At 54.6% G+C, this 18906-nt stretch overlaps 1 protein-coding gene across 1 annotated transcript; it reads left to right on the forward strand.

The window, feature by feature from the left end:
• Nucleotides 1–500: 500 nt before the first annotated feature.
• On the forward strand, nucleotides 501–18882 carry STX1B (syntaxin 1B). Its single transcript, XM_043560011.1, has 10 exons — nucleotides 501–797; nucleotides 8785–8859; nucleotides 9061–9160; nucleotides 9275–9349; nucleotides 11875–11948; nucleotides 12313–12421; nucleotides 12604–12677; nucleotides 14845–14982; nucleotides 15083–15193; nucleotides 15446–18882. The coding sequence occupies exons 1-10, from the start codon at nucleotides 768–770 to the stop codon at nucleotides 15524–15526; spliced, it is 867 nt and encodes a 288-aa protein (XP_043415946.1). The 5' UTR covers nucleotides 501–767; the 3' UTR covers nucleotides 15527–18882.
• The last annotated feature ends 24 nt before the right edge of the window (nucleotides 18883–18906 follow it).

An 18906-nucleotide genomic window follows, 5' to 3' on the forward strand; every position in this document is an offset into this window, starting at 1 on the left:
CCTTGCATCACAAAAGCCACCTAGAGGGTCGGTTTTGCTGTTTCTAGTGTCCAAAGAACCTCCTGCAGGGACACATACACAGAGGTGGTCGTGCACACGCTCGCACAGATACTCACAGATACCAAACATAAAATCTATCTATATCTCCTGGTGTAAAGGGATGCACAGCAACCCTTCCCTGGGTTATTCCCTTAATTCATTCCTTTACCCCTTTCTGCCATCACCACCGCCCCCCCCCCCCCCCCCCAACCCAGCAGCTCGCTGCCTCCCGCCGCATCTCCTCTGCCTCTCTCCGAATCTCTCCCTGCTTCTCTGGTTCTGCCCTTCCCCACCCCCCTCTAGGCCTTTCCACTCCCCCTCTCCCTGGGTCCCCCTCCCCCGGACTACAACCCCAGGCGCCCCCAGCCCCGGGCGCTGCGCATGCCCCCTGCTCCCCGCCCCCTCCCGGTTCCCCCCTCCCTCCCTTCCTCCTTACCTCCCTCCGCCCCCCTCCCCCGCGCTTCGGCTCCCGCATCCCTCCATCCGAGCCTGTGCCGCAGCCGCATCGCCACCGCAGCCCAGGCAGAGCCGAGCCCGGCCCAGGCCCCTGCCCCTGCCCGGCCCTCGGCTCGCCACCCCCGGCCCCGCCCCCGTCCGCGGGCCCCCCCACAGCGGCTCCGGTGCCCCCCGGCGCCCCCAGACTCCGGCCTCCAGCACCGAGGCAGGAGGCAGGGAGCAGCAGCAGAGGCAGGAGGACGAGGAGGAGGAGGAGGAGGAGCCGTCGCAGGATGAAGGATCGGACTCAGGAGCTGCGGAGTGTGAGCTTGGGGGTGGGGAAATGGGGGGGCGGGACCCCAATATTGGGGGAGCGCGTGGGGGTGGAGTGGGGAGGTGCTGGGACATGGGGGCAAATGATGGGACTGGAGGTTGGTAGTAGGGACACCCCAGTATCTGGAGGCACCTGATGTCTCCAATGAACCTGCATTTTGGGGACAGCGGCTGGAAGAGGTTGGAGGCCATTAAGACTCAAGGGGGCAGGAGAGATTTCAGGGGCCTTGGATACCCACATTCCCAGGAGAGCCCTGGGGTCAAATCTGGGGATGGGAGAGAGTGAACATCAGGAGAGAATTGGAGGGTACTGTCTGTCATCCCCTGGGCAGATTTGCAGAATGAGAAAGATGGGGGCGGTTACTGGGCCAGGCTGAGTCTAGCGGGACCCAGATTTGGGGGGTGCTCTGGGGAAGGACACAGGTTGGGCCAGAGATGCCAACACCTGGCAGTGAATGAAGTGGATGTTTGTGTGTGCACGCGTATGTTGCTCCCTGTGGGGAGGGGGCACCTCTCAGAGGCAGGGAGGGAAGTGGTGGCCTCAGGAGACAGCCAGAGGGCCAAGGCCTGAGATTGGGTGACCCCAGAGGTGGGAGTTGGGGCTGCAGAGGAGAGGGGGAGGAGGTTCCATGCACAGGGCCACGGAACTGGGTTTTGTGACATGGACTGCTTTGCTGGGGGAATTGGGGCATTCTGAACAGTCAGGGGCAGGTTGATGTGGACCCCTGGTCTGCAGGCCTGAAGAGGCCTAGCTCCAGGAGTCTGGCCAGGCAGTATGTGTTTGGGTGACAGGGGGAGGAGGGCGGCACTGATGTCCGCAGTGAAGGCTGCTATTTGGAGGGGCTGGGGAGTGGGGGCTTGATGAGAATGGTTTCTAGGGTAGGGAGAATGCTGGGAGATTTGTAGAAATGACCTGGGGGCCCAGAAGGCAAAGCTGACAGCTTGCTCTGTGCTCCAGGCCTGTGGTGTGATGTTACTAAAGTACTAGCCCCCGCCATGATGTATCCTGATGCACTGGGTCTTTCTCAGGAGGAGCCTGTTGGTGGTTCCCTGCTCCCAGGGTTGTTACCCCATTTGACAGATGAGGAGACTGAGGTTTGGAGGTAGCAGGAACTTGTCCAAGGTCACCAAGCAAGTGGGTGGGAGGATCAGACTGGAATCTGGGTTTCCAGTCTGGCAAGTTGACATGTGCCTCTGCTTTTTTGGTCTTTGAAACAGAAGTCTGAACACTGGGGGTAAAAAGCTCTGTCTTTGGAGAGCCCCTGGATATGGGGGTGGGAAACCAGATTACAGAAAACAAGAGGAAGGGGCTTGAAGATAAGTGACTGTCATCTCTGGGGAAAGACGGGTTGGCAAATGAGAAGGAAGAAGAAACTGGTGGTTGAATAGGGAATTTTGAAGTTTTCTTTATTAAACTTCCACTGAATGTAAGGGTCAGGCATCTAGAAAATGGCAATAATAAAAACAACTAACCCCCTAGTGCCAGATATTGTTTTGAGTGTTTTATTCATATTTACTCATTTTGATCCTCACCTCAACCCTGGTACTAGTCTGATTCCATTTTACAGATAAGGAAATTGAAGCCCAGAGACATTAAGTATCAGGGATCAGCGTTCTGGATCAGAGTCACATAGCTAGTAAAAGGCAGGCAAGCAGCTGGCTCCATCACTGGTGCTCTAAACTCCCTTTCTCTCGCCATGCACTTTTCAAAGCAGGTTGCTGTTTGTAATCTCATTGGACCCTCACTGACCTCCTGGTAAGGTATGTGGACTAAGAGACTACCTCATTTTAAAGCTGAGGAAACTGATGCCCAGAGTGGGTAAATAACTTGCCCAAGGTCACACAGCCATCAAGTGAGGAATGTGAATTTGAACCCAGATCCCCTGCTGCCAGGACAATTCTATCACTCTAAAACCCAGAGAAATGGAAAGCAGTTGAGGTGAGGTAGTGGTGAAATCATGGTATAGTTGGGGGCGGGGGGGAAGCTCCAAGACAAGGATGGAAGGGGAGGCAGGGCATGGAGTCCTCTTCCACATAGGTGAGGGAGGCAAGGAGGCCTGTCTGCTGGGGCTTCAGGGGGTAGGCAGTGTTGGGGGGGGTGGCATGAAGGGGTAAAAGGAGTTGGGTAAGTGCTGGTGGCTCTGGTGTTAGTCACAGCTCAGAGAGACTAGAGATTTGGGAGGGGGTGGGTGGGGTGGGGAGAAGCTGCCAGATGTAAGGAGTGCAAGGGTCTCCCCATCAGAGTTGAGAGCGAGGAGACTGGGAAGCAGGAGAGACCGGGCAGGGTGTTGGAGGCCTGGTTAAGAGGTCTCTGAGATGCTGAGAGTAGTGGGGGGCAGTAGTGGGAGGGGATGTCAGCTCAGGGGACCTGATCATCTTCCCAACAATACTTTCGAGTTCCCCTGGGAACTCAGATCTGTTTATCAAATACCCTGTGAGGGCACAGATTTGGGAGTCAGACTGTCTGGGTTCAAATCCTAGCTTTGCTACTTCCTGTGTCACCTTGGGTTAAGTTTCTTAACCTCTCTGGTCCTCAGTTTCTTCATGTTTGAATTGGGAGTAATAATAGTACCCGTTTGCAGGATTGTCCCAAGGATTGAAATTAGGTAATATCAAAAAGTACCAAGAAGGGGCCTGGGCACAGCAGGGCCCTGTGAGTGTTTATTATTCCACATTTGACTTGCTTGTTTCCCTTGAACCTCATATCAGCCCCCTGGGATGGGCAGGATGTGACCCCTAATTTATTTTGGAGTAGATTGAGGGCCAGAGAGGCAACCGGACCAAGGTCAAACAGCTGTTAATGGCAGAGCTAGTGTTGAACCAGGGTTTTCTGTTTTCCAGTTCACCAAGCACCTTTGGGCATGAGTTGGGAGGTGCTGGACTGGAGTGGAAGCTATGATGGGGAGTTAATCTGCTGGATTGTTGTCCCAGGGTCCAAGGAGCAGGGCCAGGGTCAGGGCCAGGGCTCAAGAGGAGAGAACGGGAGCAAGTGAGTTGGAGAGGAAGATTGGGGAGGGAGAGAAGCCTGTGGGGTTGCATGGTGGACTGTGGAGTGGGAAGGCAGGAGGCCTGGGGGGTGGGGAAGATGAGTCCTGTAGGGAAGGAGGCTCAAATTTGAGGCCGGGTGGGAATGGGGGCCGTTAAAGGACAAGTCACACACTCTAAGGACAGGAACTGAGTCATCTATGTAGTACTTAGGTATGGGATAGGCACAGGGAGGACTTGCAGTGGTAGACCTGAAATAGTGAAAGAGCAGCCCAGTGTGAGAGGGCAGGGATCAGGAGAACCCTGGTGATAGACCACTGCCCCCCAGCTGCACAGGGCGCATTTCTGCTGTGCAAGCACAGCAAGTTCACCCCTGCCTCAGGGCTTTTGCACTTGCTGTTCCTTCTGTTGGTCCCCCTGTTTTGAACGCTCTTCCCTCTGCCTGGACCACTATTCCCTCTGACTTGAATTCTGTGTCATCAAATGTCACCCACCCCCAGAAAGGCCCTCCCTGACCATCCTGGGCCACCCCTGATAGCCGTTTCTCCCTCTCACTGGGTTCATCTCCCTCCTTGCCAGTTAGCATAGTCTGAAATCGTCTTGTTCATTCTTCGTCTGCCTCCAATAGAACGTCAGCTCCTTGGAGCTAGGACCTTCTTCCTGTCTTGTCCACCTCTGTGTTCTCAGCAGCAGCTAGAGAACTTGGCTCTGCTCATACATAGCTGCCAGGTGAATGAATGATTCAGTGGGGCACAGGGAGGATGAGGAAGGGAGTAGGTGGGTAAGGAGGGAGGGCAGAGTGGCAAGGTTGGGGGAGGGAGGGCGATGCTGGGTGCTGGGAGGGCAGAGAGGCCCAGTCAGGGAGACAGATGGACAGGAGTGGGGGTGCGGTGGAGAGAGGCTGCTGCCTCTAGATCAAATGATGTTTGCACCCCTGAGGAGCACCTGTGAGCATGTGTGTGCAGTGCGTGTTGGCACACGTGTGTTTACATACACACACGCGCACTCTGACTTTTCTGTCACCCAACACCAGGCTCTTTCTGCCTCTGTGTTAGTCACCTTCTTACCATCTGTCTCTGATCTCTGATCTCTGACCTGCTAGCTCACTCTGTCCCCCTCCTTCCATCCACGCATCTGTCTATGTGGTCTCCCCACACCAACGTACACGAGGGCCCTTGTATCTCTGATGGGGAAAGACTGAAGCTAGAGACTTGGATCTGATGCCCCCTATTCCCAAGGCGGTTCCAGAAGGTGCCCAGGACCTCTGCACTCTGTCACTTCATCCTTTCAAGCACTTGAGGAATTGGTGAGTAGGAAGAGCAGCGACTGTGAGTTTAAACCCAGGTGCCGCCCTGTCAGCACCCCATACAGCACCCACTGGATAATCTTGAGCAAGTCACTTAATCTCTCCGTGCCTCAGTTTCCTCATCTGTCAAATGGGTATAAGAATCGTATCTACTTCATGGAGTGGTTATAAGAGACACTCAAGGCACTTTGGACAGGGCCCAGCTCACTGCAATCTGTAAACATGTGTTAGATTTCTTATCTTCTTCATTTTGCATATGAGGAAACTGAAGCTTGAGTTGTCCGTAAAGCAGATCGAGCGCATACAATCGTCTTTTTCTGGGTAATCTCATCTGCCCATAGCCTGCATTCTTTTAGGCTGGCCAACTTCTTCCAGAAATGGAGGCCATGCTCATTAGCGAACATGCACACTGCAGAGCAGGGAGGGCCCTTGGTCACCAGGCTGCCCTTTTTGCAAATGAACTGGGGCTCAGAGAAGGGCTGAGATTTGCCTAGGATCACAGAATAGGGCAAAGGAAGGTAGAACTCCTGGCTTCCTGTCTGGGCTCTTCCTGCAGCCTGGCCCCTTACTGGTTATCTCCCCTGGCCACAGGAGTTCAGCAGTACTGGGGACACAGCAGAGCAGGACTGCAGGGACAGATCCTGGGATTAGCACCAGGCAGGTCAAGTCTCACCTCTGGCCTTATTTGCTGTGAAGCCTTAGGCAGGTCAAGCAACCTCTCTGAGCCTGTTTCTTCATCTATAACATGGGAGGGGCAGCAGGTAATAGCCAACCCTCACTAAACACTGCTTCTCTCTGGCAGCATTAGGCATTTTTCCTGCCTGGTTTCATTGCCTCCACCTGCCCAGCATTTGGAGTAGACGTTATCGCCATTCAGTGAATGCAGAGGCTGAAGCTCAGAAGGCAGAAATCATGTGGCTTTGCAGCTGCTAACCTGGGCAAGTTCTTCAGCCTCTCTGTGCCTCAGTTTCCCCATCTATAAAAGGGGACTATAATAATATCTACCTCAGGAGGCTATTGTGAGAATTAAAGGGACAAATGTACACACAGGGCATAGAATGGTGCCCAGCTCGTTCTAACACGCTTTGTAAATGTTTGCCATAATTATAATTATGCTAGCCAGTGATCTTTATAGACTTTACATAAAGATTAAATGAGATAACAAGAATATAAGACCTATGTGGAAGGTGTTATTATAAAATAATATTTTCCTAGGATTTCGGGGCACAGAGCCTCACCCAGATTGGGCCTTAGCAGGAGCTGACCTGAGCGAGAAAACATGTGGTGGCAGAGTTGGTGGAAGGAGGTGGCCTGGTCTCAAGCCTTAGAAGGGGCTGTGGGGGAGGTCTGTCTTAGATGCCTATGATTTCCAGCCCATTCAGCCCAGGTGCCCTTGGACAAGTCACTTCCCTTCTCCCCCTCTGACCTCCTGTTCCCTCATCTGTGAAATGGGGACACGGATATTTGCTCAGCCTCTCTCTCAGGGCTGTGTGGTGAGGATCAAAAGGGATTATAGATGGAAAAGTGTTTGTACCCTGTAGAGGATTATTAGCTCTCGGGCCTCTACCTTTCTTCCTCTCTCAAGGACAAGTAAACAGGCAGCCAGGGATGTCCCAGGGCAAAACCTAAGGGAACTGGCTCTGGGAACAACAGTAGAGAGGGAAATTAGACTTTAGAAAATCAAAAGTCAGTGTGGGAAAGGGACAGAACAGGAAAGTTCCCAGGCACCTGAGCCAGAGACACGCCTCATGACCGGTGGGCAGCTGGGCAGAGGGCTGAAGTCAGAGAAGTGGCAGAGGAATGGCTTTGGCTGTAGGAGAGGGAGACCTTGTGGGGCAGCTGGCTTGAGGACACAGTATCAGGGGAAGCCAGTGGGTCCTCAGAGATGAGATGAGCATCCCAGAGCCCCTCCGGGCCAAAGTTTATCGGGATAGCCCTGGTCTGGTGGAGACTTGAGAAGCCTGACATCCTATCAGAGTCCCCGAGCCCGGCCTGGTATTACCTCTCCTTCTGAGGGCAGCTGTGGGCAGACGGAGGAGCCTCCCTTTCCCAGGGGATGTTTGGGATGGTCTGGAAATTAAATGTAAGTGCTGAACACATTTTCTGACATGGGGTGGGGCCCAGCGTCTGTGGGGAGAATCCCTTGAGTTCCATTTGGGCAGGAAGCTGGGGTGGCATTGAGAGTGTGCAGCTGGAGGGCTCCTCCCGGTGCTGCTGGGGCTCTGCTGATTCCGAGTTCACTTGGCTGCCTAGATTGCATCTAGGTCCCATCTGGCTCTGTCTAGGTTCGATCTGAGCTTGTCTGGGATCTGTCTGCCCCGAGTCTAGTTCGGTCGAAGTCTGTCTGGTTTCTGTCAGATCCTGTCTGTGATCTGCTCAGACCCTGTTGAGGTTCCGTGTGAGTGCTTGTCTTTAGATCCCAACAGGCTCTACCCCAAGTGGACACTTTTGGATCCTGTCTTGATTTCATTCAGGCTTTGGTAGTCAGATTCTTTTGGCTAGGTTCTTTCTGGAGGTCCGGGTGAACTCTGTTTCAATTTCTACTGGGGCCGATTAGAGCTCCTCATGTAATTAAGCTTGACAGGCTCAGCTTTTGTCCTCAGACTTCTGTCCCAAGCAGAGAAGAGTCTCAAGCCCAGAGTGTGTAGCACTGGGGAGCCCACCCTGTCCCCTCTCTTCTTCCCCAGCTCTGAATGAGTGTGCCGACCTGAGGGTCAGAGAGGCACAGAGGGCCCTCCCGAATGTCCCTGGGGTTGCCACACGTGTCAGAGGGCAGCTTTGCCGTGTGTGGGTGAACGTCAGCATGTCAGCGTCTCTCCGTGTGGGTGTCAGTGGGCCTATTTCTGTGTGTCTTGTGTGTCAGCCCTTCTGTCCGTGTCACTGGTCTGTCTGACGGTGGCGGTGGCGGTGGTGGTGTGGGTGGGTAAATCCCTTTGTGTCTCTGAGCCCTGGGGGTGGAGGGCTGAGCAGCTGCAGGTTGCAACTGGGAAATCCAAGCAAGTGAGAGTAGGTGGGTGTGAAGTTGGGAGAGGCTGGATGAAAGAAGTGAATACGAGGGGCAGAGCAGCTGAGGGGGTGAGTGCAGGCAGCAGGAGGAAGACGCAGGGAGCCGGGGAGGTGGGGGTGCTGCCTGTGGCTCTCCTCCAGCCCTCCCTGGACTTGACTGCTTGCTCAACTTGGCGCCCGCAGCTGGCAGTGAAGTGACCTTGCACAGGGGACGTGGCTGGCCGGGTGGAAGCTGGAGGGGAGCAAAGTAAGGCCTGGGCAGGAGCGGCCGGGAGGGATGGTGGACAGGGTCAGGATCCTGGGCCTCCATTCCAGACCCCAGATGTTGCAAGACTGACGTTTAGCCAGTTCATATGATACCGGTTCACAGCAGCTGTCCTGAGTGTCACCCACCTCCAGGGTGACTGGGCCAATTCCACCCTTGAGAGGGTGCCTTTTTCTGATTCCCTCCACCCTGTCCTTTGGGCTGTTGGCCACCTGGCTTCCGGGATCCCGTTCCACAAGAGAGCCAGTGTTCATTCTGACTGCTTGGTGCCCTTGCGTATGACCTGCATATGACCTCCCCCCCCCCCCCCCCCCTGCATATGACCTCTCCCAAGACCTCTGCTCTGAGCCTAGAGCTGGGAGCATCAGACTCGGGGTAGGGACTGTTCATGGATTCTGCCTCTCTTGCCTCCCAGGCGAAAGACAGTGATGATGAAGAGGAGGTGGTCCATGTGGATCGGGACCACTTCATGGATGAGTTCTTTGAACAGGTAACTGAGCTTCCGATGCTCTCAGACCCAGAAGCTGGCCCCCAGCCAACAACTTCCTTTGCCCTGTTCCCGCCCCTGCTCTCCACTTCTACACCCCCTTGGCCCTTAGATCTTGCCCATTTACCTGAACCCTGACTGAGCCCCCGGGGTCCCTTGCCTGGCTCAGCGACTTGGCTGGGTATAGCTGATTTGCTGCTCCAGGTGGAAGAGATCCGGGGCTGCATTGAGAAGCTGTCAGAGGATGTGGAGCAAGTGAAAAAACAGCACAGTGCCATCCTGGCCGCCCCCAACCCAGATGAGAGTGAGTGCTGCTTCTGGGTGGCTGTAAGGGGGATGGGGTTAGACAAGTAGGGGAGTGGTGTAGGGGGTCTGGGCTCCAGTCCATACGTGTCATCCTCTCTGGCTGTGTCCCCAGAGACCAAACAGGAGCTGGAGGACCTCACCGCAGACATCAAGAAGACTGCCAACAAGGTTCGGTCCAAGTTGAAAGGTGAGGAATGCAATCCCCAGACTAAGGAGGAAAACAACTGTGCCCTCGTTGGACCAAACATGCCTTTCTATAAGGAACGTCTACAAATTTCCAGGACCCAGATTTCTAAACAGTGAGAAAGCGCAAAACCCCCAGATTCCCCTCCTTGCTCCAGATTCTTTGGAGAAAGATACACGACAAGGAAGTGAGGGGGGGGGGGGGGGTTGTCCAAGTTGCGTCTGTACTCTGCTGGATCCATCAGCATGAAGGTCCACCAGAAAATACAGTTTACCAAGTGGCTTTAGTTTCATTAAATCCTTATTTCTCCAGAACAGGTGCCGGGCCTAGCGCTAAGCACCCAGTAGGTGGGCTCAGCAAATGCTTCTGAATTGGTATCGTCGGCTCAGGACAGATTGGACTGTGTGGCTGACATCAGGAGCTGGCAAGCTTTCAGGAGGGACCTGCCAAATGCTTATGTATTTGCTCTAATTTAAGGACTTGGGTGCTGGTAATAACCACCTTCCCTCAAAGCATTGTGGGTTGGGAACCTCCTTGTCTGCTGGTGCCAGGGGAATAGCAGTGTTACCGTGAGGTGGTAATTCAGTATCAGAAAACATTTGCCAGGCACCTACTTTGTCTGAGGCACATTGCTGGGCTTTGGGGGAGAGGTGTCATGTCAGATGCCTGGCCTTGAGCATACTAACCTTTGTCCAGAGAGAGGAGAACAGGGACTCCATGCCTTCCCCGAGTCAGTGGGAGGTCATGTGTGAGCCTCCAGTGCTGATCTGTAAAAATAAGCCCTTTACACTTGTGTGCTGGAAAGGAAAATGGCCCAAACTGGGAGTGCATTAAGTACAAATCCAGACAGACGGAGTTCAACTTCCATCATCAACTCAGTTCTGGACAGCTTCCATCATCAACACATTCCTCACCTCAACTTTCTCATTGGTACAGTAAGAAAAACAGAAGCAATTGCAAAGCAGGTTTTTAGTTTTGTGTGTGTGGTTTTTTTTGTAGCATTTTTTTTTTTTTTACTCTAAATGAAATCTTACAGAGAACTCCAGTATATACAACACGTAAAAGTCATGCTATTCTGGCTGTACTGGGGTTGGGAGACCCAGGGCCCTACCCGCCTCGCCTCCCCTTTACTCCTGGCAACAGTCCTTGAAGTTCTTTCTCAGAAGCAGGGTTCCATGGAACACCATTTAAAAATTCCTGGGCTCAAAGATTTCTCTGGGCCCATTGAGCTCTGACCTTAACACTCTCTATAAGACCAAGAGGTGGCTCCATGGATCAGGAGTCCAGGAACAGACCAAGAAAGAACCCAGAGAAAGTAGGAGTGATGTAGAGAAGCTGACCTTCCAGGCCTCCAGAAAAAGAGAGGAAATTTTCTTCTTCTCCATCTTTCTCCAGCTATTTTGGTGGCATGAGCTTGGGCTTTGTGTGTGACCTTGGGTCAGTTGTTTTACCCATTTGAACCTCAGCTTCTAGTGTAAAACATGGACTGAATTCCTAGGATTGTTGTAAGAAGTCAGTGAGGTCATGTAAAGTCCCCCTCACTCCATGGCTTGGCTCCAGTCCCAAGCCTGACAATAGGGTCCCAGTATGGGCCGGAGGCTCTGACTTCCCTGGGTGTGTGTTCCTGTGCTTTTCCAGCAGCAGGTGGGCCAGAGGTGTCACTCAGTTACTGTGCCCACCATTGCAGGTAGGGGAGCATCGGGGGTGCTATTCAGCCCCATATCTCCCCTGCTGCCTGCAGAACAGAGAAGTGATGTTCTCAAGAATGGCCTGGAGGCCCTTCCAGGTCTGGAGGGCCTGGTTGATTCATCCCTGCTGCATTTTCAGAGCACTGTAGATCTTATCACACACAAGCTCTTTTTTAGAAAATCTGAATGATAGATGTTAGGAGTGCATGATCCAGAAGCAGGAATCCCAGTTCATCTGTGCAGCTTTTCCAGAACATCTTGTAGAAGTGGGAATTCCCAAATTAGGGGTCACCTTGCAGGGCTGGGGGAGAGCTATTTTCTATTGGAACATCCCTCCCTCACCCTAGGATTTTGGAAGAAAAGGGCGGCCACTAGAACCTGACCCACCTGGAAGTGCCTGCCTTCTGCCAGAAAAACCTCAGGATGGGTTCCTGCCCTCTTTCCAGAGGCCTTAGGAAATGGAGAGTTCTCCACATAGTGGAGACCCTCCAGTGGACTGGGCCCACACCCCCCTCAGTGGGGTTAAGCACGAGTTACAGCTGTGGGACTTTCCAAGACCCAGCACTTCCTCCTGAACAAGTAGCCCCTTTCTGTCTGGTGACCCGCGAACCCTCAACCTCCCCTCCTACCTGCCTTCCAGACGCCCTGAAACGTCTGTCCCTCTATTCACCCGCCTCCTGCCCCTGCCCCTTGGATCCTCTACTGTCTGCCCTCGCCATGGGTGTGACATCTCTTCACAGGCCTGGGGCCTGCCTCGGGGTGTCGACCTTTCCTACGTCCCGGACCCCTGCCCCACATGCCCCGGGTCTCCCGCCGGTCACTGCACCCTCTCTCCCGTAGCGATCGAGCAAAGCATTGAACAAGAGGAGGGGCTGAACCGTTCCTCCGCGGACCTGCGTATCCGCAAGACCCAGGTAGGAGGTGGCAGCCTGGCGGGGTTGGGGGGGAGCCGGATCCGACGGGGGAGGACTCCTGGCGGGAGCCAGGCGAAAAGATAGTGGGCGGGCCAGAGCCGAGCAAAGCGCTGGGCGTGGCCAGTGAGGAGCCTGGGCGGGGTTATGGCGGGGGGCGGGGCTAGGCCCTGTCTCCCAGCTCTGGTTGGGACCCCGCCGGTTAGCGAGTTGAATGGGGGACCTGGCGCGGGGGCGTCCAGGGACTGACCAATTGTCTAGGGTTGGGATCGCAGCGCGAGTTAAAGAAGGGCCATAGGCCATCTCGGCTCCTCCCCCCTCCACTGCCTCCTTGACCCCTCCTGATGTGTCTGTACCCCTACCCTAGCACTCCACACTCTCCCGGAAGTTCGTGGAAGTAATGACCGAATATAATGCGACCCAGTCCAAGTACCGGGACCGCTGCAAGGACCGGATCCAGCGGCAGCTGGAGATCAGTGCGTGTGCCCCCTTTCAAAATCCCCAGGCTTGCCCCAGCCCTCTTCCAGGCCCTTCCTCTCCCTGGAGACCTTAAGGCCAGGTGGGGGGGAGGGTGGGCTCCTGGGCCTCTGCCCCATCCCACTACTTCAGGCCCCCAGACTGGCCCAGTCCCTGAGCAGGAAGGGCTTTCTCTCCACAGCTGGAAGGACCACGACGAACGAAGAACTGGAAGACATGCTGGAGAGCGGGAAGTTGGCCATCTTCACCGATGATGTGAGCCCCGGGTGGGGGTGGGTCTGGTTTTGGAAACCATTTACTCTCTTCCCTCCCCAAGCCGAGGCCGAGCTAAGGTCTTAAGTCCATCGTGGAATAACAAAGAGTGGGAAGCCAGGACCTGGAACCGGGGAATTCCATGGGAGCAGAGCAGGAAGGCACCCTCATAAAAAAGGCCAACCTTTTGAGTAACCAGATAATGTTCTAAAGCCTTTACATATTGACAGTTACCTGCTACTTCATTCAGCCCTCACCACCACCCTCCGAGGCAGCCAGATTTCAGCGATGGGGTTTAAATAACTCATCCAAGGCCCCAGAGCCAGGATCCGGACCTGCGGTCTCCTGTCAGGGCTGGGGCTCTTCAGTGCTAAGATACACTACTCCCTCCTGAAGCGGGTCATTTCACCAAATGACTAATTTGCCTACATGTTGAAAAAAATTTTTAAAGTACCAGTTTTACTTTTGCTGACATTTTGCACCCTGCCCTTGTCATCTTCAGTGTGACTGGATGGGCTTCCCCACTGTAGTTCTTTCTCTTTGTAGATTTTGCCTTGGCCTGCCCAGTTCTGTTTCCCTGCTTCTGCTGGCAGAATGGCTCTGGTTTAGATTTCTAGACCAGAATTCAAGTATGTTCAGTGACTATCTAGCAGTTTTCAGTAAATTGTTATTTAGAGAACTGATCTTTGTTAAATTAGCTTTGAGCAATTGATTAGGGCCCGTTAACGTGGAGCCCTCCCAAACAGCTCTGCCCAGTCTCTCTGTCTGAGAACGGAGAGGAGCTTGGTGGGTTCCAAGAGGACAGAACTGATCCCCGCCAGCAAAGCCACCATCACTGCAATGGAAACGCATCATTACAATGCAGGGTGGTTGGGATCTTGCCTGAGGGATGCCCTGCCTGCAGACAGGTCCTAAGGTAGTGGTTAACTATTGGAGTCAGGGAAAGATTCCTGGGGGGAGTAGCATTGAGCTGTGCTTTAAGAAACAAGGAACATTTGGACATGGTGAGATGGGCAAAGGGCCCACTAGACAAAGGGCACAGACTGAACAAAGACAGGGAGAGGGAACCACTTGCCAAACAGCCATTGAATGATTTGGGCTCATAGAGGATATGTAGGAGATGAGGGCAGAAAGGGAGACTGAACCCTGGCTAGAGTAAAGGTGTGTAACCTGTGGTGGTGGGGAGTGGGGAGGAATAGAGGAGAGCCCTGGAGGGTTTTAGAGCAGAGGAGTGGCTCCTCATGGAGCCTGAACAGTGAGGAGTTTGGGAAGAGAGTGGCCTGGCTCAGGCCAGGTTGTCTGCGGGGAGGAGGTATATCTGATTGTGGGTTGGAATCTCTCTCTCCCCCTGACTCTTGAGGGCTACAGTGCATTTCTTTTTTTCTTTTTTAATGTTTATTTATTCTTGAGAGAGAGAGAGAGAGAGAGAGAGAATGAGCAGGAGAGGGGCAGACAGAGAGGGAGACCCAGAATCCGAAGCAGGCTCCAGGCTCTAAGCCCTGGGCTGTCAGCACAGAGCCTGATGCGGGGCTCGAACTCATGGACCACGAGATCATGACCTGAGCCAAAGTCGGACGCTCAACCGACTGAGCCACCCAGGTGCTCCAGTGCATTTCTTTATTAGTTCTCCCCCATCTAATGTCACAGGGGCTCCAGAGTGGGCACTCTGCCTTCTCCTCTGGTCCTCTTCTCCTACTTGCTTTCTCTGTTGTGTCCTCTTTCTTTACCCTGTCTGCCTTTGACCAGACGGGCGCCCCCGATGCTAGTGGTGGCTCTGCACCCCTATCTCTCTCCTCCCTGGGCTTCCCAGGTGTGTGTGGGTGTTAGAGGAAGCCCTGGGTGAGGTGGTGGGCTCAGGTTGGTTTTTATTTCTTGTATCTTAACAGGCCTCTTTTAGTGCCTTACTGTGTGCCAGGGACTGTTGTAATCAGCGTATGCATATTAACTCACTTAATGTGCACAACAACTGTGGGAGGTGGGCACTGCTATTATCCACCTTTTCTAGGTGTGGAAACCGAGGCCTAGAAACGTTAAACGGTTTGCCCACAGTTAGAGCTGGTAAATGACAGTTGGATTTGAACCCAGATGCTCTGGCTGCAGAATCCAAACTCATGGGAGTGAAGGGTGGTCTGCAGCTCCTCCCCCCTGTCCCCCACCCCCATTGCCCTAGATCAAAATGGACTCGCAGATGACAAAGCAGGCACTGAATGAGATCGAGACGAGGCACAACGAGATCATCAAACTGGAAACCAGCATCCGAGAGCTGCATGACATGTTTGTGGACATGGCCATGCTCGTGGAAAGCCAGGTACTGCCTTTCCCGCACATTCTAGGAGTCTGCCCTACGTCCCTGGGGTTCTTTCCTTTAGCCCAACCCCTACCCTGTCCTGTGCACATCTCCTCTGCAGGGTGAGATGATTGACCGCATTGAGTACAACGTGGAACATTCCGTGGACTATGTGGAGCGAGCTGTGTCTGACACCAAGAAAGCTGTGAAATATCAGAGCAAGGCCCGGAGGGTGAGCTGGGGCGGGTGGGCCTGTGGGACAGGTGGGCTGGGCTGAGCGGTCGGGGCAGGGCTCAGGCCAGGGCTGAGGTGAGTGATGAAATCCAGAGGGAGGCCTTATCTCTGGCTCTGACCTCTTCCTTTTTCTGTTTTCTCTCCCCTCCTCTTTTTCCTTACACCTGCTTCCCCATCTTTCCCTGCATCTGTCTCCCTTTATCTGTCTGTCTCTCTCCTCCTTCTTCCCTGTCACCCTTTCTGCCTGCAGAAGAAAATCATGATCATCATTTGCTGTGTGGTGCTGGGGGTGGTCTTGGCGTCATCCATTGGGGGGACGCTGGGCTTGTAGACCCCCCCATCTCTCCCAGACCCTTCCCCCACCACATTGGGAGCAATACCCCCACCATCCCCTTCCATCCCCTGCTCCAGGCTCACCCCCAAGACAGACCCAGGCAGCCCCCCCTTCCCACCCCCCCCGTCAGACCCTGGAGTCCCTGGACCTCACCCTGCCATGGACCACCCCTGCCCCCGCACGTAGATAGCAGCAGGCGTGATTACACATGCACACCAACATGCATGCCGCCAGCACATGCTCGAGACGTGTGGACACCCCAGCGTGTGTGTGTACGTGTGTAGATGTGTGTAGAAGCACCAAATCACCCTTCTGCACCCCCCCCCCCCCGCCGCCTCAGGTCTGTGTGTCTTCTGAGCTTCCCCCTTTCACTTGGGTTGTTGTGTGTAGACTGTGGCCGGGTATAACACAGCAGCCCACCAAGCCCCGCTCTGTCTTCTGTGAATAGATGTGTGTGTGTGTGTGTGTGTGGCCACAGATCCACAGACACACAATTCGCGTACATGGAATTTTGTGTTTGAGTGTTTGAATCCAACACAACAGCACTTCTTCCACGGATCCCCACCTCCCCCATGTCTGCTATAGGTAGGGCCAGTCGTGAGTGTACAGACGCTCACACTCACATTCCCAGAGGATCCAGGTGGGCCCAGACACACATAGGCCATGGCAGACACCCCAGTGTGATGTTAAGCAAACCTTCCTGGCTTAGGCACCCCAGGGGCTGGCATGTGTCCCAGGGAGCGTGTGTGTGCATGTGTGTGCATTGTGAGCCTGTGGAGTTTAGCCAAGGTGAGTGGAAGCGTGTAAATAAGCTAGCTCGGCCTGTGTATACGTGTGCATTTCCCCCAGCAGGTAATGTGAGGAACACGTGTGTGTGTGTGTGCGCGCGTGTGCCTCAAGGACATGCCTGAAATTTGATGGGTCTTCTCCTCGGACAGAGCTCTCCATATTGTGCGCTGGACACCCATTTTGGGTAGGCCCAAAAATACACATTTCTGTGCTATGTGGAATACATCTGTGTGAGAGTGTGTGCGCGTGCGCCCATGTGTGTGTCTAGAGGCTTTCTACATGGTGTGTTTCTGCCCGCCTGTGTGTTATATGCACACACGTTTGTCTTTAAAGACACGTCCCCGTCCAGGTTTGTTTATCTGGACGTATCTGCCCTCTCCCTCTCTCCCCAGAGCTGCTGACCAACATTTGGTGTGGTCACACACCGTCCCATCAACATTGTGCAACTGCAGCTTCCTGCCCTGCCAGGTTTCAGAGCCCCTGTGCACACGTGCCCACACGCCTGTGTTTCTCTGTGTCTCTGCCAGAGGGTAGACCTTTGTTGAGAGCGGGTGCACCTTGTGCTCACGCATGCCCAGGCTGAGGGGACCTCGTGCGGGGGGCCCACTGAAGCACATACATACACACAGGAACATGCACGCTCCCACGGGCGTGGTGCCCTTTCAGGCTGCACCCACTTGCATGTAGATGCCACCCAAAAGGGCTATTTGTGGGAAATGTTACTGACGAGGTGAATGTCAAGGGCCACCCCAGACAGACCGAAAATTAGGGCATTCCTGCCTTCCACACATTTACCTCTGAACTGGCCAGGGCTTGTCCTCACCACCACATCTGACACTCTGGACTCTGCCTCAGGGACTGGAACTGTTATTTCAGGAATACTGGAATGGCCGGTTGGCAGCAGCCACTCAGGGTGAGCCGAGTTCCAGGACCCATCCCCTGCCGAAATGTTGGCAATAGCTGTCCCCCCACCCTGCCCGCCCGTCCCCTGGGTTGAGATTGAAGGTGAGGGCACAGGCCCGAGCTTCTGAGGGTGAAGAAAGGGCCCACTCCTCCCTCACTGTGTAGACAGCACATGCACTATGCATGGAGGGTTGGGGGGTAAGGTTGGTGGCGGGGCTGCAGGAGATGCATGAGCAAAAGACCCACATATACAGGATTGAACACACAAGAAGTACGCCCTGCCCCAGGGTTGGGTGTGTGTGTGCAGATTGTCTCCCGGGGTCCCTCTTCATGTGAAGTGGTGTGTATGTGTGTGTGTGTGTGAGAGAGAGAGAGAGAGAGAGAGACAGGAAGACAAAGACACAGGGAGACAATGCGGATGTGACCTTCTGGAACACAATACCCCTCCCACCCTCACCCAGCTCAAGTAGCTTGACCCTACTTGAGCTGTGTGAGCCCTGCCTGTGTGACGCCAATATATGTAACCCCCAAGGTGGGCTCTGTTGAGGAGGGGAGCCTGTCCGTCCCTTCCAAGAATGTCCTTCTTCAGGACAGGCAGTTTGCCCCAGTGTCTGATTACAGCCCTCCTGCTCCCATCTCAGGCTTCTTTGGGGACATCAGAGCAGGCCCCAGCATCCCCACCCTTTTTGCTTCCTGCTGCCTAGCCAGGACACCCTTGTGGCCCCTGTGTTTCCGGAATTCCTACAGCCTTGGGGCCACAAGAACAAGGGTGGAGCCACGGCTGGAATGATGCTGTTGCCTCCTTGAGTGGTATTAGGCCCATAGCTGTCCATTCCTGGGTCTCCATTGGACCAGAGGATCCCCGAGGGTCTGCTGTGCCCCACCTTCTGCAAGTCCCACAGGTCATATGATGTGTTTGCTTGTTGGCTGCCGTGTCTGTACGTGTCCTGGAATGTTGTCTGGGGGCTGGTGGCTTTTGCATGTTCTTGGACGAGTGTGCTGCTCACCCTCCGTGCACCTACAACCTCCAAGCCCATGTGTGCCCTGTGGGTGGTCCTGGGCCTGGCCAGGGCTCGCTGCTTCCCCGTCCCCTTTCTCCCTAGCCCCGCCTCTCATGAAGCACACTGCGTGTCCATCCCATGTGCCTGTGGGTCGATGCACGCTCTTGCCACGCCTTGAGCGTGTGTACATGATGTGTTCTATGCATTCACCCTGTCCCCCCAGCCTGCCCCGCAGAGGACAAGATGGGTGGCGCCCGGCTCCCTTCTTCCCCCTACCGCCCCCTTCCCGCTGTGCAGCCGTGTACGTTGGCGTGTGTTTCCGTGTCGCTGGCGTGTCACGTGATGTAGCCGTGTTTGCTGACATGAGCCCTTGCCCCTCCTGTTTCTCCGTTGGTTTCTAGAGCTCTTTCCCTTTCCTCCCCAGAGGGGACAGGACTCCTGGGGCCTGGCTGGGGGCCCAGAGCCAGGCCACCCTCTCCTGTTAGCCCTCAGAGTCCCATTTCTCTCTATTGGTGACCAAGTTGCAAATGGATAAAACACAGGAAAATTCTGCCCCGCCCCCTGCCCTGCATGTCCTGTCCCCAGAGCCCCCCCCACCCCCACCCCGGGCCGGGTCGGGCCCCGTGGGACGGGAGAAATAGCAACCAATCCAACAGCGGGCGTGCTGTGTGCTCACTTCCTTCT

The sequence above is a fragment of the Prionailurus bengalensis genome, chromosome E3, assembly GCF_016509475.1.
Source record: "Prionailurus bengalensis isolate Pbe53 chromosome E3, Fcat_Pben_1.1_paternal_pri, whole genome shotgun sequence".
In the NCBI taxonomy this organism is placed as follows: Eukaryota; Metazoa; Chordata; class Mammalia; order Carnivora; family Felidae; genus Prionailurus; species Prionailurus bengalensis.